At 42.8% G+C, this 24,733-nt stretch overlaps 1 protein-coding gene and 1 pseudogene across 1 annotated transcript; one reads left to right on the forward strand and one right to left on the reverse strand.

Annotated features, from left to right (window-relative positions):
- Window positions 1-8,408: 8,408 nt before the first annotated feature.
- LOC109908428 (tissue factor pathway inhibitor 2-like) lies at window positions 8,409-14,315 on the reverse strand (annotated as a pseudogene).
- Window positions 14,316-22,138: 7,823 nt separating this feature from the next.
- LOC109884584 (guanine nucleotide-binding protein G(T) subunit gamma-T1-like) lies at window positions 22,139-23,477 on the forward strand. The gene is made up of 3 exons (XM_020476542.2): window positions 22,139-22,234; window positions 22,534-22,635; window positions 23,031-23,477. The coding sequence occupies exons 2-3, from the start codon at window positions 22,537-22,539 to the stop codon at window positions 23,157-23,159; spliced, it is 228 nt and encodes a 75-aa protein (XP_020332131.1). The 5' UTR covers window positions 22,139-22,234; window positions 22,534-22,536; the 3' UTR covers window positions 23,160-23,477.
- Window positions 23,478-24,733: the final 1,256 nt, after the last annotated feature.

The raw sequence follows: 24,733 nt of genomic DNA on the forward strand, positions 1-24,733 counted from the left end.
TGAATTATGTAATTCAGGGGTAGGCAACTCTGTTCCTGGAGTGCTGCAGGTACTGCAGGATTTTATCCCAACTAGGCACCACACCTGACCAACTGAGCTAATTGATCAGTTCAGTGACTGCCTGAATTCAACACACCTGGTCTTCCAGGTCAGTTAAATCAGAATGTATGAAGTGCTTGCGGCCCTCCAGGACCAGGGTTGCCTACCCCTGATGTAGTTGCCTACATAGCAACACAAAGAATAAGAAAAGAAAGCAATGCATTGGAGATGTGTCAAAGTATTACAGATCATTCTTCTTTTTCATTTTTAGATGGTCATAAGATTCATACGGAGCATAATCTTTTCTGCACAAAATAAATATGTACATTTACTTTCTCAAAATACAGTGTTTGTATCCCAAATGGCACCACATTCCTGATTTAGTGCACTGCTTTTTACCAGTGTCCTATGGGTCCTGGTCAAAAGTTGTGCACTATACACGGAATAGGGTTCCATTTGGAATGTCCATCCTATTTCTTTTTCCCAAGGGCAGCTGTAAGGGGTGTAATGCTGCCACCAGGAGGCGCCTAAAGTTCTGTTACTCCAAGTTCTCCTCAAACTTTGGTTACTGCTCTGTGTCTTTGAGCTTCCAGCACGTTCAATTGTATTATTAAATGAATACATGATTATTTGGTATACTACATGCAATCGCTTTTATGAAAAAATACTTTTCTTACTAGCACTGACTGCTGATAAGTACTTTGAGGATAAATGTACTTGATACCATTGTGAAATGTTGTTGTCCCACCTAGCTATCTTAAGATGAACGCACTAATAAGAGCATCTGCTAAATTACTAAAATGTAAAAGTGTAAAATGTTTGATTTCTATAGACTTCCAACCAATATTATGGTGACTGAATATTGCCTTAGAACAACAGGCTTATGCAGCATATGAGGTAAAGGGTCTGATAACTCATGAAATGGACTGATTTGCACATGGGATCCATGGTTCTCTACATAAAAGTAATTAAATAAAACAGTGAATTACCAGTAAATTGCCTAACCCATTGTTCTGCCACTAATACAGTGGCCTGACTAGAAACTCATCGCACAGCTCGAGCACTCTGAGTTCGAACTCAGAGGTTTTTTTTGTAATAGAAAATAAATCACTAAGTCTATTCCAGAAGGAACATTTTCACGGCATTTGCTGGTGGTTTTATCTCATGACAAAGTGACAAAAAACAGGGATACATTTTTTTATGTGATTAAACTTAGGAACGGTCTTTTCTGAAATGCGTATTTTTTTGTTGTTGACAAAAGCGAGGAGTGGAAACTTCAAAGTAACAATTTACATACAACTATGGGAACATTTTCATTCCCTCTAAATCCTTCTTAATGTTTCCTCCATTTCTGGTCCATGGGTGTTCAATTGGATTGGAAGAATTGTGTCACTGTTCGCCTACTTTCCAACGCTAGCATTCCGTCACCTCATCTAAGGACAGGGATATAGATAGGTATATTTGGGACCCGATTCAGGAAACTGGGCATATGTGGCAAGTCACGACTTCACGTAAAAAATATATTTTTATCAACATGAGTTATTTGGCAGAAATGCCTTCTAGAACATGTGAACTTCCATGTGCCTTAATAACAAACTTGTATGCCATCTGTAAATACGAATAAAATTGTTAAATTACGAGCTGAATCCAGGTGGTGAGTCACATTTATGACATCCTCTCTGATACCACATCCTCGGTAATGGATGATTTACCCTGAAGTCCTAATAGAGTACCAGCCAGACATATTGCACGTTTACTATTTATATCCAAGCTGAATGGGCTGGCAGTTACCTTTTGATGACTTCATAAATATGTATAGCCTCCACAGAGCTACAGCTTTTCTTTAATGGGATGATTGAATAAGGGGGAAAAGCACAGGGCAGGTACAATGGTGGGGGTGAAAGAAAGGCTAAAAGGTTGTTTTATGAAACTCCACATGAGAAGATTTATTAAACTTTTGTCATGTCTTAGATGGTACAGAGCAACACTGAAAACAAGAAAAATATGCATGTGTACTGATTGTTACGGTTTTCTTCCGTCGAAGGAGAGTCGGACCAAAATGCAGCGTGGTTAAATCGATACATCTTTAATGACGATGAAACACGAACAATACAAAACAACAAACGGACCGTGAAAACCTATACAGCCTATTTAAAAAATATATATATATTTTTTTTTATTACCTTCAATACCATTCATTCTTTACAACTCATAATTTTCATACATACTCCAACAATGGTATTTTAATTTAACTAAACAAAACAAAAACCCCAAACAAAACCTCAGGGGAGCATCTTCCCTCCCCGTCACCCTACAAACTACCTTTCCCTATCTCCCTGTCCCTAATCTATCCCCTTACAAATCTAAATGACACCCAGCCCTAAACCCTCCTTCCACCTCTCCCGAGCAGCATGCTGCCCCCACTTCCTCTCCTCCCTCTTCATCCTCCCCCTCAAATCCCTTTCCACCCTCCTCACTATCCCTTCCACCCCCCAGTCTCTCCCTGTCTTCACCATGTTCTGCCTGGCTTCCCACAGCCCCCGTTTAAAGAGACTCATGAGAAGCCAGAGCAGAAACCTGTCCCTATCCGTCCCACTCGCTCTCCCTACACCTCTCTCTAACCTGGCCCACGTCAATACAAAATCCCCCCTTACCAAACCTAACAACACCTGTGCCCTAGCCCATACTACTCCGGCAAAGGCACAGTCCCAAAAGACATGGTGCACAGTCTCCTCCCTACCACAAGAGGATCTTGGACAGGTGGGGGATTGCACCAAACTATACCGGTACATGATGGAACGTACCGGCAAGCACTTATGGAGGCTCAACCAATTCAGGTCCTTGAGCCTGTTGTCCAGACCCCGCGCCTGCACTCCCTCCCAGACCACTTCCGAGATGCCCACTACAGGCGCCGGACTCCCTGCCTTTCTGACCTCCTCGTACAGGTGCCTGTGATCTAAACCTACTCGGGCAACTTCAACCTCAGGGTGTGCACGCAGCCACTTGGCCACATGACCAAAGTGCCACGGCAGCTGTTCCGCCCGAGGACCCGTGTTAGACCACACCATTACGCTTCTCGCCTGATACGAGAAGAACACCCGCAGGAGGTAACCGGACGGGTGTATCACTGGATGAGCAAGCTCCGTTAACAAGAAAGAAACAAAAATTGCGTCCAGCTTGAGGGGGAAATGTGGTACCCCCCCTACCTCCCTCCCCGATGGGACAGAGCATGCGTGCCCTGGCGACCCACTCGCACCTGCCACTCCACATGAACTGAAACACAAGCCTCACTAGAGGCCTCCTCAGACAAGCCGGCAATGGGTAGATGTACGCCAAATACAAAAGAGACGGCAACACATCCACCTTTAGGACCAGGACTTTGCCCATAAAAGACAAATACCTAGCCTTCCACATTGCTAGCTTCCTCTGTACCACTACGATACGCATGTTCCAGTTTAGCGTCGCTGAGCCGGAGGTCTCAAAATGGATCCGGAGAATCCTCAGGGCCCCCTCACAGAGAGATAACCCCCCAGGCACATCCGTTCTACCGCGCCATCTACCGAAAAACTTGACGGAAGACTTTGCATGGTTCAGAACCGCTCCCGACGCTCGGGTGAAATCCCCAAAGATGGCAAGGGACCTTGTCAGGCACGAGTCCTTGCACAGCAACAAGGAAGTGTCGTCGGCGTACTGCGTCATCTTAACACGCAGCCCACCACTTCCAGGGATCAACAAGCCTTCCACCCCTGTGTCTGCCCTAATGGCAGCCCCCAGAGGCTCCATGTACAGAACGAAGAGGAGAGCCGAGAGTGGGCACCCCTGCCTGACCCCAGACGAGAGGTCAAAAACGTCACCCAAGTGACTATTTACACTAACTCGGCACCCCGCTCCGACATATAATGTACGAATCCATCCTATGAACTTCTCCCCAAATCCTAATCGACCTAACACTCTGAATAAAAAAGGATCTATTCACGCGATCAAAGGCTTTCGCCTGATCTAGCGCTGCTACCATTAAAGGCAGTCCTCTATCTTCAACCCAAGCGATGGAGTCCCTGATTAACTGTAGGTTCCATCTAATAGAGCGGCCCTCTACCCCGCACGTCTGATCCTCATGAACGACGTAGGGAAGGGCTGTGCGCAACCGGTCTGCTAAAACCTTTGCAAGTAGCTTGTAATCTACGCACAGCATGGTCAATGGCCGCCAGTTGCCAAGGTCTGTTACTTCCCCCTTCTTATATAAAAGTGACAGCACACCAACAGCCATTGATCCCCCCGGGACCCCCGTCTCAAGGATGGCCTTCAAGACTTCGAGGACCACTGGTCCAAGTATACCCCAAAACTTGAGATAAAACTCAGCCGGCAGCCCATCCATCCCAGGCACCTTCCCTTTTCCCATCCTCCTAAGAGCGCTCTCAACCTCTTCTAGTGAAATCTGGGCCTCCATCACTTCTCTAATGTCCTCCGGCAACCGCCTGGACAAGTGTTCTAAAAACACATTTCCCTGCTCTACATCTATTTCCCTTTCCTTAAATAAACCTTGGAAATGATCAGTTGTCACCCTGACCATATCCTCTGGTTCTCTAACTATACTACCATTTTCTTCCCTAACGCCATGCATTACCTTCCTACTCTGTCTGGCCCTAACCGACTTAAAGAACATAGCGGAACAAGTCTCATTGTGTTCTAGAAAGCCACTATGCGCACGCTCCAGGAAAGCTCGAGCCTTCCGCTCCTGCAACTCCCTGAGCTGCGCCTTTAGGGTAGCGGATCTTTCCCAGTCAAACGACCCGCCGAGGTTGCCTGCCTCATACTCGAGTTCAATTAACCTTTGGATACGATCCACCTCCCTCCTCTCCTCCCTTTTTTTCCTCTTGCAATACCCTATTATAAAAGCCCTAATCCTCACCTTAACTAATTCCCACCACTCTAACACCCCCTCGCACATGGACCGGAGGCCTTCAAGCCTCCAAAAGAAATCATAAAACCCGTCAACAAAAGCCTGCTCCTCCAGCACATCCCGATCTAACTTCCAGTACCCCCTACCAAAGAGGCAGACTGGCGACCCCACCTGCAGGAGCACCCCGTCGTGATCCGAAAAGAAAACAGGCAACAGCCGCCCAGACAACTTACCCAAAGACCTGGGTACAAAAATATAGTCGAGCCTCCGCTCAACCCCCCTGGAGTTGCGCCATGTAGGACCGGCCATTTTCGGAGTAGTGTGCAGACCACCATCAACCAGACCATGGCAAGCCATTAGCCTGGTAATGGCGCCTGCACTGCTATCCCCCCCTATTCCTAAATGTGTATTAAAATCCCCCCCTATCACTAATTTCCTATTTGTGACACACAGGGGTGTCAGACAGTCCACCATCTCCCTCCTGTCTGCCACCACCTGTGGCCCATACACCACCACTAATCTAAATTTACAATCCCTTATCGTGACATCCACCCCTATAACCCTCCTCTGCATTACCACAAAAGAATCCTCCACTTTTACCTCCCTGTGCCCACACAAAATCCCTACCCCCGATGAGTGCACCCCCCCAATACCCCAAACCGACTCCCCCTTGTCCCACTCCCTCTTAAACCTACTAACATCCCCTCCATCCCTCAGGTGAACCTCCTGTAAAAAAACAAAAATCAAACCCCACACCCTCCAAATAACTAAAAACCGCCCTCCTCTTAACAAAATCCCTTAAACCCCTTACATTTAAAGTAACAAAAGTAAAATTAGACCCCATGAAAGAATCAAATAAAAACATGTAATACACTCAAATTCTAAACCCAGACAGAAAAAAAATCAAAAACAGGAGACTCACCCGATGCTCCCCTGCTCCATATCTACCCGTGAGAACACCATCCGTACTCCCGACATCCCCCCCTCTTCCTCCATCTCACCAACCCAGGATGCAGGAATAGTGTTTGGCTCCGGGGTGCCCTGCACCCTGGGTCTACCCCCACAATCCTCCCCCTCCCCAGTGCTGCAGCTGGATTGGAAAAAAATCGGGGAGGCTGAGTCCCCAAACAAAAAACTCCCCACCTCCTCCTGTACCCAGTCCTGAGTCTTGTTAGGTGTGTCCCCACCCAACAGAAGTTGAGGGCCTGGGGAAACCAGCAGCAACCCAGAGGTTTCTCCCACCCCCATCACTCTCTTGGCCATCCCCTCCCTCTCACTGTCGGCCAATCGCACCCTCCTCTTTATTCTCTTCTTTGGTGATGGCGGCAGTGGAGAGATACAACCCTCCCCCCCCACCAGCTCCTCCACCATACCCCTCATCTCTTCCACCAGGGCACTTTCCCCCCAGTCCACTTGCTCTTCCACCGTCTCCTTCTCCAACACTCCTCCCTCGCTTTCTTCTCTCTCATGCTCCTCCACTCGGTTGCCTTCTTCCGCCGCTTTTCCTGGTTCTCCTACTCCCGTGTCTTCCGTTTCCTTCTCTCTTCCATCTGCCGCTTCTTGCTCCTCCTCCTTCCTTGCGGCCTTCCCCTCTGGACCTGTACTCTGGTCATGAGGCTTGCTTCCTTCCCCTCCTCTTCTTCCCCCATCCCCCGCTCCTGCTCCCCCCCCAGCCGCAGACGCATATGACCTCTGACGAGCCGGGCACCCCCGCCACAGGTGTGCTGACGAGCCACACCCGTGGCACGCCTTAGGCTTGTCACAATCCTTCGCCTCGTGTTCCTCAGATCCACAAAATCTGCATTTTCTTGTGCTGCACGAGGCGAATATGTGGCCGTAGGCCATACAGCGCCTGCAAAATGGGGGCTGACGTGCATAAAACAACGTCCCCCTGTCAGCCCCTAGGGAGAACATAGCAGGAGGATGGAGGTAGCCACCATGTCCCTTTGGGTCCTCTCTGAGGAGGGCCTGGAAGCCTCTCCTCCCATTCCAAAACCCAAGGGAGCCTTTGAGGTGCCTTGCTGAGGAGACGTTATCCATGTATCTCCCCAGAAAGGCCCTCACCTCTTCATCCTTAACGTATGGGTTGTAAATGTTGACAGTTACAACCCTAAAGTTATTCTTCGCCAGGCTTGTTATTTCATAGTGGCTCATCGGCCTCTCGCCTCCCACTGCTCTTGCCCTTCTCAGGATATCATCGTGTTTCTCCTCTGCATATAGTGCCACGTCGTATGCTCCCTCCAACGAGTTGCCTTGGAAACAAAACACGTCCTTCACCGTCAGCTTTAGAATCCCCATCTTTATTATCCTTCCAAAAGTTTCCCGTCCTAAAGGCTCCAACTCCTTTTCCTTCCAAGCAAACCGAATCGTGTTGGCCAGCCCAATCCCAGGGACCGACCGTGTTGATGTATTTAGCACCATCTCCGCAAGGAGAATGGCGCTCGTTCTCTTCTCTTCCAAAACAATGAAAAAAGAAAATCCAAAGTGACTGAGCCTATCTGGTGAAACTACACAGAGACAGGAACAATCACCCACAAAACACTCAAAGAATATGGCTGCCTAAATATGGTTCCCAATCAGAGGCAACGAGAATCACCTGCCTCTGATTGAGAACCGCCTCAGGCAACCATAGACTATGCTAGAAAACCCCACTAAACCACAATCCCAAAACCTACGAAAAACCCCCATACATAAACACAACACAAAATAAACCCATGTCACACCCTGGCCTGACCAAATAAAGAAAACAGAAAATACTAAGACCAGGGCGTGACACTGATTCTGCTGCCAAAACTAATATTTACACATTAAATAAAAATGCATGAGCGTGAACAGAACACGTTGTTACTTTTCTATTGAGTTGGTTTCTCAACAGAAACTTGCAAGTTAGGGTTCATGTCAAAACATCAAAATAGATTGGAAATGTCATGTTATTGTATATTGGGTGGGAATGTACCTGCAGTTGTGTCAGTATTCTGTATCACAGATTACATTGTTGTGTTGACTTTCCGATACTGTATATACAGACTCTGGTAAAGAGGTTAATGTAAATATAGTTTGTTGACTTCCTTCTAAGGCCAGCAAAGTAATGAATGTGCTGCCATAACTCTCTCCATCTATTAAAGGGGGCAGCAGGTACACTAGTTGTTAAGAGCATTGGGACAGTAACGAAAGGTCGCTGGTTCGAATCCCTGAGCCATGCTGGTGAAAAATCCGAGCAAGGCACTTAACCCTAATTGCGCCTGTAAGTTGCATTGGATAAGAGCATATGTAAAATGTAATGGTTGCTACCCTCCTCTAGTCCGGCTGTTCTGAAGGGGCTGAAAATAACCCAGTCAAAGCAAGATAAGAGAAAGTTAAAGATTTAGGGTGGAAAGGAAGTGGGATAGGGAGAGAAACAGGTATCAAGCTCTTGGATGAGAAGGGGCATGGTGACAATGCAAGCATACATGAAAAAAGAGGACACACATTCAGTTCTTATTCCTGTTTAGTAACAGGATTATATTTAGAGGCAAAGTGGAATTTCAGGACAAATGGGAGAAAAGCAACTGAGTAGTGTACAGACAAAAATGTCTTGAGTTATTTTATTATATCCATTATGTCATGGTGTGAAAACTTAATGTAAAGTTAAGCAAAGGTTTTTGTTAAAATGTACTATGTTGAAAACACAAAACAATACATAAATTATTTTGCTAATATTGCTTAACAATTTTAACAGTGCCTCAGTATAACTTCATCATAAATGGTGGAAAACTGTAAACTGTTAAAGTATTTAAACATTAAATATTTAAACATTAAACAAATTCTACAAAAATATATATTTTTTATTGAATGATTGTTGTATACATTTACCATGGCAACTATACAAACTGTCTTGAGAAACGTACTCAGCAAAAATACTGCTGGTGTAGGTCGATTCACATTTGATTGATTGGTTTGCTATTTTCAACTATGCATCACAATGAACCATTACAGACAAGGCAGTGCAAGTAGCAAGTCAATTATGGTGCAGTAAAAAAAATACAATTCAACATGTCAATGATAGTTCAATTATAGTCAATTCATGTGCCCCTTTGAATAAAATCACTGAATCAAATTGTTGACCATTTAATATTGTTATTAGGCTTTATTCTAATACGGTTTTTGGAAGTTGTTCTCATCATGCCTGCTCTTCTGCCTGTTTTTCTGCTTATCCATGGTTTCCCAGCTGAAACAAAGAAAATGACATATCATCATACAGGTCATTATTACATCCCATTAAGGTGCAGAACGTTCCGTTTGCATGCTGGTGGGCAGGGAGACCCTCAGCTCTGCTAAAACCATCTAAAACTATTGAAAACTATGTGCAGATTAACCTAAACCATACATACCTGTCAGTTATAATACACTTTTATTTTACTCAAATATCCAATTAATGTGGCCAATATTGAGAGATTGAGATGTAATTCAGCTGTTTTTGGGCACTGTACTTCATTGAAAGCTGGCCGCGCTTAATCCCCAGTTAGAAAAGTCAAAAAGCATGTTACTTATAATGTGATCCAAAGTTAGCCAGTCCTCCAGTCACACAATGACCTCAAACACAACCTGTTACTCTGACACTAGCTGGCGCTAACGAAAAGGCCTGTAGCCATTACTGCAATTATGGGGAACATGCAAAAGGTTGTTGAGCTGGAAGATGTAATAAGTCTATTGGTCATTATATTCAAAAACACCCCCTCCCTTCCCCCCAGTTATATCTTCAGATAAACAGAGAACACTGTGTGTGTGTGTGTGTGTGTGTGTGTGTGTGTGTGTGTGTGTGTGTGTGTGTGTGTGTGTGTGTGTGTGTGTGTGTGTGTGTGTGTGTGTGTGTGTGTGTGTGTGTGTGTGTGTGTGTGTGATGACCACTATCATACCTTTAGCACAGATGTCCATGCAGCTTTGTCTGGATATAAAGTTGTTGCTGCTTCCTCCACAACCTGAATAGATGAACTGCTCACACATCCTGGAGGCTGAGTTGTAGTAGTAGCGCGGTATAGATGCAGCACATCCTCCTTTATCCAGGGGATCCAGGCAGAGCACAGGAGTAGCTGTCAAGCACATAAAACAACTATAACTACTCTGGGAGAGAGTAGGCTACTCTTCAGCTAACATTAACCAAGACGCTCATCTGTGGTAGTCTGTAACCTAGCCTGGGTGCCAGTCTGTTTGGTAATGTAACCTAGCCTGGGTGCCAGCCTGTTTAGTAATGTAACCTAGCCTGGGTGCCAGCCTGTTTCTGATCTGTCGCCAACTCCTTATGGAACTCTCATGCCAAACATGACAAGGAGTGGCCAGGAGTTGAACAGCTAAATAGATGGGTAACCAGGCTACATCTCTAGTTTCTTAATAACGTAAGTAGATATAAAATTGAAAGAGGATACTGGATGGAATCATTTCAGAATAATATTGTTATAGAAAAACAGGACAATAGGCAGAGAGTAGGCTACTCTTCAGCTTGCTTTGTCTCATTTTCGACCGAGAGGCTCATCCCCGGCTTCTGAACATAAACAGATGCACAACTGAGAGAAATGTATGGAATAATTTCAGGACAATGCCTGAGAGAATTAAGGCACTCAGATACTGTGTGACTCTTGAGTATAGTATTGATAGAAGAGACTGTTAGAGTGTCAGGATTGGTCCTTTTTGTTTTGTATCCCCTTTTCTCCCCAATTTCGTGATATCCAATCACAATCTCGTCTCATCACTGGAACTCCCCAACGGGCTCGGGAGAGGCGAAGGTCGAGTCATGCGTCCTCTGAAACATGACCCGCCCAACCTCGCTTCTTAACACTTAACTTGTAAGCCAGCCGCACCAATGTGTCGGAGGAAACACTGTTCAACTGACGACCGAAGTCAGCCTGCTGGTGCCCGGCCCACCACAAGGAGTTGCTAGAGCGCGATGAACCTGGGATCGAACCTGGGATCGAATCCCAGGCTGTAGTGCCTTAGATTGCTGCGCCACTTGGGAGGCTGGTACTGGTCCTTCTATCTAGTTTGTGTATAGTATTGATTAGAGGTCGACCGATTCATTGGAATGGCTGATTAATTAGGGCCGATTTCAAGTTTTTATAACAATCGGAAATCTGTATTTTTGGACACCGATTCGGCCGATTACATTTTTTTATTTAACTAGGCAAGTCAGTTAAGAACACATTCCTATTTTCAATGACAGCCTAGGAATTGTGGGTTAACTGCCTCGTTCAGGGGCAGAACGACAGATTTTCACCTTAACAGCTCGGGGGATTCGATCTTGCAACCTTACAGTTAACTAGTCCAACGCTTTAACCACCTGCCTCACGCAGAGCCTGCCTGATATGCGAATGCAGTAAGCCAAGGTAAGTTGCTAGCTAGCATTAAACTTATCTTATAAAAATCAATCAATCAATCACATTCACTAGTTAACTACACATGGTTGATGATACAACTAGTTTATCTAGCGTGTCCTGCGTTGCATATAATCGATGCGGTGCGTATCATTGCTCCAATGTTTACCTAACCATGAACATCAATGCCTTTCTTAAAGTCAATATAGAGAAGTATATATTTTTTAACTTGCATATTTAGCTAAAAGAAATCCAGGTTAGCAGGCAATATTAACTGGGTGAAATTGTGTCACTTCTCTTGGGTTCATTGCACGCAGAGTCAGTGTACATGCAACAGTTTGGGCCGCCTAATCTGCCAGAATTATACATAATTATGACATAACATTGAAGGTTGTGCAATGTAACAGGAACATTTAGACTAATGGATGCCACCCCTTAGATAAAATACGGAACGGTTCCGTATTTCACTGAAAGAATAAACTTTTTGTTTTCGAGATGATAGTTTCCGGATTCGAACATATTAATGACCTAAGGCTCGTATTTCTGTGTGTTATTATGTTATAACTAAGTCTATGATTTGATTGAGCAGTCTGACTGAGCGGTGGTAGGCAGCAGCAGGCTCGTAAGTATTCATTCAAACAGCACTCTCGTGCGTTTTGCCAGCAGCTCTTCGTTGTGTGTCAAGCATTGCGCTGTTTATGACTTCAAGCCTATCAACTCCATAGATTAGGCTGGTGTAACCGATGTGAAATGGCTAGCTAGTTAGCGGTGTGCACTCTAATAGCGTTTCAAACTTCACTCGCTCTGAGACTTGGAGTGGTTGTTCCCCTTGCTCTGCATGGGTAACGCTGCTTCGAGGGTGGCTGTTGTCATTGTGTTCCTGGTTCGAGCCCAGGGAGGAGCGAGAAGAGGGACGGAAGCTATACTGTTACACTGGCAATACTAAAGTGCCTATAAGAACATCCAATAGTCAAAGGTAAATGAAATACAAATGGTATAGAGAGAAATAGTCCTATAATTCCTATAATAACTACAACCTAAAACTTCTTACTTGGGAATATTGAAGACTCATGTTAAAATGAACCACCAGCTTTCATATGTTCTCATGTTCTGAGCAAGGAACTTAAACGTTAGCTTTCTTACATAGCACATATTGCACTTTTACTTTCTTCTCCAACACTTTGTTTTTGCATTATTTAAACCAAATTGAACATATTTCATTATTTATTTGAGGCTAAATTGATTTTATTGATGTATTATATTAAGTTAAAATAAGTGTTCATTCAGTATATATATATATATTTTTTAAATCGCCCAATTAATCGGTATCAACTTTTTTGGTCCTCCAATAAATCGGTATCGGTATTGAAAAATCATAATCGGTCGACCTCTAGTATTGATCCGTGGAGGCTGCTGAGGGTAGGACAGCTCATAATAATGGCTGGAATGGAGGAAATGGAATGGCATCAAACACGTGTTCAATGTATTTGGTACCATTCCACCTATTCTGCTCCAGCCATTACCAAGAGCCCGTCCTCCCCAATTAAGGTGCAACCAACCTCCTGTGGTATTGATAGAGGTGACCGTTAGAGCTTCACGGTTGGTCCTTTTGTACTGGTCCTTATATCCAGTTTCATTTTCATTTCATATTGCATGTCATCATGGCCAGAATTTTGATGAGGATGTGGCTGGTTGCAATCAAATTGCCAAATTTCATGAAAAAGCTTCCTCTAATCTTGTTTCTACATCATTCCAAAGTAATACAGCATTAATAACACAATAGAGTGAACACCTTTATTTAACTAGGCAAGTCAGTTACAAACAATTCTTATTTGCAATGATGGCCTACTCTGGCCAAACCCCGACGATGCTGGGCCAATTGTGCACCGCCCTATAACCCATGCTCAACACTGGATGTGGAAATGTTTTCCCTATTGTGGTCTACAGTACTCCATGCAAGACAACTGGTCCTGAAAGCGGTTAGCGTTGCCCTGGCAGCCTCCGTAGATGAAGAAGTAGCTCGGGATATAGGCCTCACAGGGACCGCCTCTTTCTGGAGCCTGCAGATCTGGGGGACCTCTGGTGGGGTGGATAAGGTGAAAAGAAACACATTCTTATGGGAACTATTGAAAAATGAAATGGGTCACATTGTATCGTCTTTTATCCTGAATTGGTTTGGATTTCCATTTCAAAACCACAAAACTTTTCAAAAGTGCTGTCGGCTATATGTTCATACAATTCATGACTTAGAATTGTTTTGATGACATAAAATAAATGGCCTATAGTCTAAATAAAAAAATAAAACTGAACTTGATGAATATTTAAATGCAAAGAAAAACTACTGAGAATACCAGACTTGTATAAACAAATAAAAACGTACTTGGATTCCAAAGCATGCTATCTCACACGCCAGAAAACTCTTGAAGTTGTTTGCATTCCCTAGGCACCCTCCATAGATAAACTCTTCGCATTGTTCAGTGAAAGTATTGTAGTAGTAACGTTGGAGATATAGTTTGCAAGGTCCCTGATCTACTTGAAGTAGACACACCTCTGAAATGAGCAGAAACACACAACATCAACAATATTGCTGGCTGCAAAATTTGGTCAAGGAATCTCTGAAGTACAGATTCATGTCGACAACAACTTTATCACTACTGAAAAGTCATGAGCCAACGCCCATCGATTGATTATGATTGCAAAGTATTTTGTCGTCGAGAAAAACGAATAAAATATTAATGTGGCTATTACCAGTTACGGTATTAAAAATACATACAATCATTTTTCTTTACCTTGTTTCGGTGAAAATGCAACAACGTAACAAAAAGAGCATGAAAGGATCAGAAAAATCAATGAACTGAGCTCCATTGTTGTAGATTTTTCCCAAGTTCAATTCTCCTAACTTTTCTAACTCTTCGCACCATCAGTACAGCCATTTATACTCTTGTAAACACTTTCCCAAGCGGCTCGAGGGGCGGGCTATAATGGCTAATTTCCATACAAACCCGAAGTAGGAACGACCTGATTAATGTTTTGATCTGCATCATAGACAACGTCACGTTCATACACTGTTGAACTAATAACGCAATATGTCAACCGTCCTTCATCGTGCGCAATAGATACGGTCCAAACATTGATGTGGAAAGAGACTACAATAAATGTAGGCTAGTCTGGGAATGAAACTATTATGGGAGTATCATGAGAAGAAGGATTTGTTAACAGATTTATGACCATATGTGTCATAACATATGACAATGTTAATGATTGTTTTTCTTCTAGTTTATTTAACTTGTGAAGTCAGTTAAGAACTAATTCTCATTTACAATGACGGCCTACCCCGATCAAACCGCTGGGCTGGGCCAATTGTGCGCTGCCCTATGGCACAGCCCAATCACAGCCAGATATGATTCAGCCTGGATTCGAACCAGGGACTATAGTGACGCCTCTTGCACTGAGATGCAGTGCCTTAGACCACTGCACCACTCACTTTGCAAAGTGGTTTCTAGTAATTAATTATAACAAATGATTAGATCTAGAATTTGAGAGTTTATTTATTAATGTGGGCGACAGGCTTTTAACGTTCTATTCGGTTCATGTTTAAGCCCTAAATCTAATTCAGATGAATGAAATTCAAATCAAATCAAATTTTATTTGTCACATACACATGGTTAGCAGATGTTAATGCGAGTGTAGCGAAATGCTTGTGCTTCTAGTTCCGACAATGCAGTAATAACCAACAAATAATCTAGCTAACAATTCCAAAACTACTACCTTATAGACACAAGTGTAAGGGGATAAAGAATATGTACATAAAGATATATGAATGAGTGATGGTACAGAGCGGCATAGGCAAGATACAGTAGATGGTATCGAGTACAGTATATACATATGAGATGAGTATGTAAACAAAGTGGCATAGTTAAAGTGGCTAGTGATACATGTATTACATAAAGATGCAGTAGATGATATAGAGTACAGTATATACGTATACATATGAGATGAATAATGTAGGGTATGTAAACATTATATTAGGTAGCATTGTTTAAAGTGGCTAGTGATATATTTTACATCATTTCCCATCAATTCCCATTATTAAAGTGCGCTGGAGTTGAGTCAGTGTGTTGGCAGCAGCCACTCAATGTTAGTGTTGGCTGTTTAACAGTCTGATGGCCTTGAGATAGAAGCTGTTTTTCAGTCTCTCGGTCCCAGCTTTGATGCACCTGTACTGACCTCGCCTTCTGGATGATAGCGGGGTGAACAGGCAGTGGCTCGGGTGGTTGTTGTCCTTGATGATCTTTATGGCCTTCCTATGACATCGGGTGGTGTAGGTGTCCTGGAGGGCAGGTAGTTTGCCCCCGGTGATGCGTTGTGCAGACATCACTACCCTCTGGAGAGCCTTACGGTTGTGGGCGGAGCAGTTGATACAGCCCGCCAGGATGCCCTCGATTGTGTATCTGTAGAAGTTTGTGAGTGCTTTTGGTGACAAGCCAAATTTCTTCAGCCTCCTGTGGTTGAAGAGGCGCTGCTGCGCCTTCTTCACGATGCTGTCTGTGTGTGTGGACCAATTCAGTTTGTCTGTGATGTGTACGCCGAGGAACTTAAAACTTACTACCCTCTCCACTACTGTTCCATCGATGTGGATAGGGGGGTGTTCCCTCTGCTGTTTCCTGAAGTCCACAATCATCTCCTTAGTTTTGTTGACGTTGAGTGTGAGGTTATTTTCCTGACACCACACTCCGAGGGCCCTCACCTCCTCCCTGTAGGCCGTCTCGTCGTTGTTGGTAATCAAGCCTACCACTGTTGTGTCGTCCGCAAACTTGATGATTGAGTTGGAGGCGTGCGTGGCCACGCAGTCGTGGGTGAACAGGGAGTACAGGAGACGGCTCAGAACACACCCTTGTGGGGCCCCAGTGTGGAGGATCAGCGGGGTGGAGATGTTGTTGCCTACCCTCACCACCTGGGGGGGGGGGCCGTCAGGAAGTCCAGAACCCAGTTGCACAGGGCGGGGTCGAGACCCAGGGTCTCGAGCTTGATGACGAGCTTGGAGGGTACTATGGTGTTAAATACCGAGCTGTAGTCGATGAACAGCATTCTCACATAGGTATTCCTCTTGTCCAGATGGGTTAGGGGAGTGTGCAGTGTGGTTGAGATTGCATCGTCTGTGGACCTATTTGGGCGGTAAGCAAATTGGAGTGGGTCTAGGGTGTCAGGTAGGGTGGAGGTGATATGGTCCTTGACTAGTCTCTCAAAGCACTTCATGATGACGGAAGTGAGTGCTACGGGGCGGTAGTCGTTTTGCTACTGGGCGGTAGTCGTTTAGCTCAGTTACCTTAGCTTTCTTGGGAACAGGAACAATGGTGGCCCTCTTCAAGCATGTGGAAACAACAGACTGGGATAGGGATTGATTGAATATGTCCGTAAACACACCAGCCAGCTGGTCTGCGCATGCTCTGAGGGCGCGGCTGGGGATGCCGTCTGGGCCTGCAGCCTTGCGAGGGTTAACACGTTTAAATGTTTTCCTCAAGTCAGCTGCAGTGAAGGAGAGTCTGCATGTTTTGGTTGAGGGCGTGTCAGTGGCACTGTATTGTCCTCAAAGCGGGCAAAAAAGTTATTTAGTCTGCCTGGGAGCAAGACATCCTGGTCCGTGACGGGGCTGGTTTTCTTTTTGTAATCCGTGATTGACTGTAGACCCTGCCACATACCTCTTGTGTCTGAGCTGTTGAATTGAGATTCTACTTTGTCTCTATACTGAAGCTTAGCTTGTTTGATTGCCTTGCAGCCGGAATAGCTACACTGTTTGTATTCGGTCATGTTTCCGGTCACCTTGCCCTGATTAAAAGGGTAAGTTGTGTGTGTAAATAGTCCACACACTCACTACAAAATATTGCCTTGTCTCTAAGGAAGTGATACAGTATACAGTATAAAACATTAACACATTGAACTTATGTCATTCTTTATTGTGTCATAGTCCCCATCACATCTGGATGTTGGCCAATAAAAAAAAACAATCACAAATCTGGGCATCCATGCAGGATCTGCCTTGGTGAACTTGATTAGCTTTTCTCTTTACATCAGTAGAAATGTAAACCGGTGGGAACTCTAAAAGGTATGAAGATACATGTTTAAAAAAGGACCAACTCAGTGGCCTTGTAGTTAGTGTCCACCCTGAGATCGGAAGACTGTACAAATATGGCCCAATTCCTCTCAAGCTGCCTCAACGCTATGAGCCGTTCCGGCTTGCACATGCCAAGGCTTGTGCAAGGCTACTTAGCTTTCAACAAGGAGAGTGGAGTGAGAAAATGTCATATGAGCTGCTTTATAATGTGTCCTATTTCTGTCCTAACAGACAACTGGTTCCCTGGATGCATAAAAACAACAACACTCTCCCCCTCATTGAGATTTTGTCCTTTGATAGACCCCTACTAAATGTCCATGAATTATAATCCACCAGTGGAGGCTGCTGAGGGGAGGACGGCTCATAATAATGGCTGGAATGGAGTAAATGCAATGGTATCAAACACGTCAAAGATGTGGTTTCCATGTGGTTGATAACACTCCATTGACTCCATTTCAGCCATTATTATGAGCTGGCCTCCCCTCGGCAGCCTCCACTGTAATCCACATAATAATTCAAATACATTGTTGCTGCAGTATTCTTTTCCTGCTGTAGCAAACTGTCTTAAGTTAAGATCCTACATCTGTACCTGACCTGTATTTGATAGAATATTGAATTAGAGTCTTGGTCAAAGAAGAAAGGCCTATTTCCTAATACATATCAATTACATAAGTAGAGAACTATATCCCATAATTACAAAGCAAAAACTGTATTTTTAAACAATTTTGCAAATGTATTAAAAATGAAGAAAAATTTGCTTATTTACATAAGTATTCAGACCCTTTGCTATGAGACTCGAAATTGAGCTCAGATGCATCCTATTTCCATTGATTATCCTTGAGATTTTTCTAGAACTTGATTGGAGTCCACCTGTGGTAAATTAAATTGATTGGACATGATTTGGAAAGGCCCACCCCTGTCTATATAAGGTCCCACAGTTGATAGTGCACGTCAGAGCAAAGACCAAACCATAAGGTCGAAGGAATTGTCCGTAGAGCTCCGAGACAGGATTGTGTCAAGGCACCATTGAAGGTCCACAAGATCACAGTGACCTCCATCATTCTTAAATGGAAGAAGTTTGGAACCACCAAGACTCTTACTAGAGCTGGCCGCCCAGGCCAAACTGAGCAACCGGGGGAGAAGGGCCTTCGTCAAGGAGGTGACCAAGAACCTGGTGGTCACTTTGACAGAGCTCCAGTGTGCCTCTGTGGAAATGGGAGAACCTTTCAGAAGGACAACCATCTCTGCAGCATTCCACCAATCAGACCTTTATGGTAGAGTGGCCAGACAGAAGCCACTCTACAGCAAAAGGCACATGACAGCCTGCTTGGAGTTTGCCAAAAGGCACCTAAAGGACTCTCAGACCATGAGAAACAAGATTCTCTGGTCTGATGAAACCAAGATTGATCACCTTGCCTGAATTCCAAGCGTCATATCTGGAGGACATGGCACCATCCCTATGGTGAAGCATGGTGGTGGCGTCATCATGCTGTGATGATGTTTTTCAGCGGCAGGGACTTGGAGACTAGTCAGGATCGAGGGATAGATGAACGTAGCAAAATACAGAGATCATTTATGAAAACCTTCTCCAGAGCGCGTAGGACCTCAGACTGGGGCGAAGGTTCACCTTTTAACACCACAACGACCCTAAGCACACAGCCAAGACAACGCAGGAGTGGCTTCGGGACAAGTCTTTGAATGTCCTTGAGTGGCCCAGCCAGAGCCCGGACTTGAACCCGATCGAATGTCTCTAGAGAGTAGAGGTCGACCTTATTAATTGGCATGGCCGATAAATTAGGGTCGATTTCAAGTTTCATAACAATCGGTAATCGGCATTTTTGGATGCCGATTATGGCCGATTACATTGCACTAATGTATATAGACTCTTTTTAAAAATTATTATTATTAAATTTTTATACTGTGTTATTGACTTGTTTATGGTTTACTCCATGTGTAAATCTGTGTTGCTGTCTGTTCACACTGCTATGCTTTATCTTGGCCAGGTCGCAGTTGTAAATTAGAACTTGTTCTCAACTAGCCTACCTGGTTAAATAAAGGTGAAATAAAATAAATAAAAAACTCCACAAGGAGACTGCATGGCAGACAGAAGCCACTCTTGTTACACGAGTGCAGCAAGGAACCAAGGTAAGTTGCTAGCTAGCATTAAACTTATCTTATAAAAAACAATGAATCTTAATATAATCACTAGTTAACTACACATGGTTTATGATATTACTAGTTTAACTAGCTTGTCCTTCGTTGCATATAATCATTGTGGTGCCTGTTAATTTATCATCGAATCACAGCCAACTTTGCCAAACGGGTGATGATTTAACAAAGCACATCCGCGAAAAAAGCACTGTCGTTGCACCAACGTACCTAACCATAAACATCAATGCCTTTCATATTAAATTCAATACACAAGTATATTTTTTTAAACCTGCATATTTAGTGAAAAGAAATTAATGTTAGCAGGCACTATTAACTAGGGAAATTGTGTCACTTCTCTTTTGTGCAAGCAGAATCAGGGTATATGCAGCAGTTTGGGACACCTGTCTCGTTACGAACTGTGTGAAGACAATTTCTTCCTAACAAAGACCGTAATTAATTATGTAAAATTCTAACAAATTATGACATAACATTGAAGGTTGTGCAATGTAACAGCAATATTTAGTCTTAGGGATGCCACCCGTTTGATAAAATACGGACTGGTTCTGTATTTCACTCAAAGAGTAAACATTTTGTTTCGAAATTATAGGTTCGGGTTTGACCATATTAATGACCCAAGACTTGTATTTCTGTGTGTTTATTATATTATAATTAAGTCTATGATTTGATATTTGATAGAGCAGTCTGACTAAGCGGTGGTAGGCAGCAGCAGGCTCGTAAGCATTCATTCAAACAGCACTTTCCTGCGTTTGCCAGCAGCTCTTCGCAATGCTTGAAGCATGGTGCTGTTTATGACTTCAAGCCTATCAACTCCCGAGATTAGGTTGGCAATACTATAGTGCCTATAAGAACATCCAATAGTCAAAGGTAAATGAAATACAAATGGTAAAGAGAGAAATAGTCCTGTAATTCTTATAATGACTACAAACTAAAACTTCTTAACTGGGAATATTGAAGACTCATGTTAAAAGGAACCACCAGCTTTCATATGTTCTCATGTTCTGAGCAAGGAACTTAAAACGTTAGTGCAATATGTGCCATGTAAAAAAGCTTTCACTTTCTTCTCCAACACTGTGTTTTTGCATTATTTAAACCAAATTGAACATGTTTCATTATTTTTCAGAGACTACATTTATTTTATTTATGTATTATATTAAGTTAAAATAAAAGTGTTCATTCAGTATTGTTGTAATTGTCATTATTATTATTATTATTACAAATATATATATAAAATAAAAAAATATATTTAAAAAAATTGGCCGATTAATCGGTATCGGTGTTGAAAAATCATAATCGGTTGACGGAAGATGGAAAGGATCTGCAGAGAAGAATGGGAGAAACTCCCCAAGTACCGGTGTGCAAGCTTGTAGTGTCAAACCCAAGAAGACTCGAGGCTGTAGTCGCCGAAATTTCTCATCCTAATATTTATACATTTCTTAATTCCATTCTTTCACTTTTAGATTTGTTTGTATTGTTGTGAATTGTTAGAATACTACTGCACTGTTGGAGCTAGGAACACAAGCACTTCGCTACATCTGCAATAACATCTGCTATATGTGAATGCGACTAATTCAATTTGAGTTGATGTAATAACATAAAAAAAGATCATGCACATAAAATCTTCATAATTCATAAAGGTCATGTTAACTGACTGATATTAACACATAGAACAAAACATATATGATCTCATAAGCCTGTGTTAACCTCCAAAACCCATTTCCCCCCCATTAATAAAAAAAAATGTAGGACTACAAGCTGGCAAGCTCCATACTCCCACACATTTTTTCTGTCTGCATTTTCCCTCTGCACTGACATGTAACCTTGCTACATCTAAAAGCCATAGAAAATGTAGGCTAATAGATCCATAGGCTACACATCTCTACACATGATGGTTCCATGTGGCTCAGTTGGTAGCACTTACAATGCCAGGGTTGTGGGTTCGATTCCCATGGGGACTCAGTATCAACATGTATGAACTCACTACTGTAAATTGCTCTGGATAATAGTATCTGATAAAATGTCTAAAATGGATTCCTAAGTCTATGCTTTTTTATCTGCACTGAAAACTCATGTAACCTTGCTTCATCCCAAAGGCATAGAACATGTAGACTAATAGTTACTTAGATTACTAGCCTTCGCATCTCATGGAGGCAGCTGCTGCCATATCTCTCTATGATTTCAGTTGAAGCTCATCCATGCCATGTACTTTACTTCCTGGAGAACTGCTGTCATTGTCATATTCGTAAAGATTATGTATCCTTCAACATGACAGGTTGAGGGTAAATCCAGATTAGCCTTCTTGTCATGCTAACCTGAACTGCCGTGTCATTCCCCTTGACCCATATCTGCATTGGAACAGTGAAGAGAATCACAGGCAAAATATTGTTGGTATCCACATCCTGTTCATATTCTTCCACTCTCATTGCAATTCTTAGACATCATAACAACACAACAGCCATGTGGTTTAAAAAAGAGACTCATAACAGACACCTGGAGAGTGGCCCTATGGCCTCTACTATGATGCTGCAGTGTTGGATTAAAGGGCATAGTTTTAATCAGATTAAGAGATTAGGATGTTTATGCAGATTACTTTATAACCCGGAGTGAGGGAGAGGAGAGAGATTTCTCTGGCAGTATTCAGAGGTGGAAGACAGTTACCCATAAAACGCAGTGAGTATTTTTTTTTCAATTAATATAAATATTTGATAATTAATGTTATTACATTCATTAATCTAGCAAGCATAGGGAATGGATCATCTGAGTGTAGTATTGGGGGCAATTTCTATAAAATAAAATAATATCCACAACCCTAATCAACAAAATAACAAAAGATACACAACCTAATGCATACAATGATGATTGTCATGGTTCTACGAGACACATTCTAAAATAGTTTTTGTGAGTGTGGCTCTTCTTTAAGAATATGTTTACCTTCCCTTTGGCAACATTGTATTTTTATTATTTGACAGACAATGCCGGGGGTGATAAATATGGATGAGTTGACAGACGTGGATAAGGCTAAAATGGAAAGAGACCAAAAGAAGATTGAAGTCAAGCTTGAGAGATGGATGGTAAATTTGACACCTTACTTTGATTGATAATTTTTCCAATTGTAAAAGTAATATCTATGTAATAATAATAAGCGGGATAGTAATACATTTGTACTGTATTTTAAACATGGATAAAAGCCATGAAATGTTCCAAAGTGGAATGGATTGGTCATCAAAAGAGACTGTAATGACAGGTAACCTAGCGGTCAGGAGACAGTAACTGAAAAGTCGCTGTTCATGTAGTTGGCTCGGGGATTCAAACCAATCTGTCCATGTGCCCTTGAGCAAAGCATATAACCATAATTGCTCCAGTAAGTCGCTCTGGATAAGAGCGTCTTCCAAATGACTCAAATGTAAATGCATTCTTGATATTACAGTTGTGTGTGTTACATGTTAACCCTTCTTTTGTATGACAGACGTCTAAGTGCTGTACTGAGTTTATGGAGGCGGTTCAGGCCGGTGTAGAAGAGGACACTCTGGTCAAAGGCATCGCAGAAGACAAGAACCCATTCAAGGAGTTGAAAGGTGGATGTGTCATCTGCTGAAGAGGACAGGAGTCAGAACAGACAGTGGAGCTTTTCTTTCACTGATTAGACCCTCTCTAGTGCCCAAGGACATGCCCCCTTCCTAGGAAACATAGCTGGATCACCAATAGCTAACCGAGAGGAGATGGTAAAAAAACAAACAGATGTAAATACATCTAAATCTCATGAAACCATGTAAATGAATCCTTCTAGATTGTGATCCCTCCTTGGAGTGATGCAGGAAATAAGAGTTGTTTTTGGAATGATTGTCAGAGGTTTGTTGGATGGTTTATATTGTCAGTAAAGAGCTTGTCTCCCATGAGACTGTCTATAGTCTGAGTGTGCACCATCTGTTTCATTATTGGACAAAACCACAGTAATTAAATGAGCTTGTTTACAACTACAAGTCACACCGAATGTTGTGTGAAAGACAGAGTACTTTTACAGGCTTATAGACACATGCTTATAGACACAAGATGGTATTGACAAATCTGCCATCAATGGGGGAAAAAGTAGTTATGAAGGTAAGGAACATGTATGTTATGGGTAGCTCACCTGAACATCATGAAATCCCCCTTTCTAGCCTAAAGCTTTCTACTTTGACTGGCATGGCCTACTACTGCATTTATGCCGCGTTGAAAACAACTGGGAACTCGAAAGAAATACGAAATCACATCATGACGTCAGTGATCTTCAGGTCGGAAAGACGGATCTCTAGAAAAAGGCCCGCACAGAAATCGGAGATTTCAGAGTTCCCAATTGTTTTGAACGTGGCAATAGCCTGTGACACTACTAGTTGCGCATGTGCAGCTCATTGACGCACACACAACATTAACTGTTACTTGCACAGAAATGGCTCAGCGACTGAATTTGGTAGTAAGCCGTAATTTCTCCACATTAACCTCGCTAAGCAGTACAAGGAAGCTGGCTGAAAATGTGTCATCTAAACCCAAAACGGCCAGTGGTTCAGAGATAACGGCTGATCATTTACTCTACACACCAGAGCATTTTGCGTTGAAGGAATCTCTTAAAAAGGTATGCAAGACTGGTAGCCAGTTAGTTAGCGTACCATTACAACAATGAACCACATAATAATAAAATCATGATTCAATTTCACACAAAGTTAATAATAATATAGCTTTCGTGGATGTGAATATTGGTAGTATAACTTGCAAATGATAATCGCACTTTAAGGACCAAGAAAGTAGGTGAGAGGTCACTAGCAGAAAGGCTAACTCGACACAAACGACTCTTTCTAGTCGTATTATCTGAATAAAGTTTCAGTTCTATCCTACGACAATATTTCGCAATATTACAAGCACCACAACCTGAACAAAACAGAAAAAGCTGCATTAGTTGGATACAGCCTTGTGGGAGAAAAAAACAAACATCCACTGACTCACGTGACGTTTGTCTGAATTTGACATAGATACAGTACTTTGTTATTGTAGTTATATCAATCAGATTCGTTTTATACCACTTATAGACAACCAAATATTAGTGTTATTTATGAAATATTGCACTACAATTGTAACCCTCGTTATGGTTGAAACATTTTGCTGCGTGGTTGAAACAAACATCTCCGTGTTTCTGTC

This window comes from Oncorhynchus kisutch, linkage group LG17, assembly GCF_002021735.2.
Source record: "Oncorhynchus kisutch isolate 150728-3 linkage group LG17, Okis_V2, whole genome shotgun sequence".
Lineage (NCBI taxonomy): Eukaryota > Metazoa > Chordata > Actinopteri > Salmoniformes > Salmonidae > Oncorhynchus > Oncorhynchus kisutch.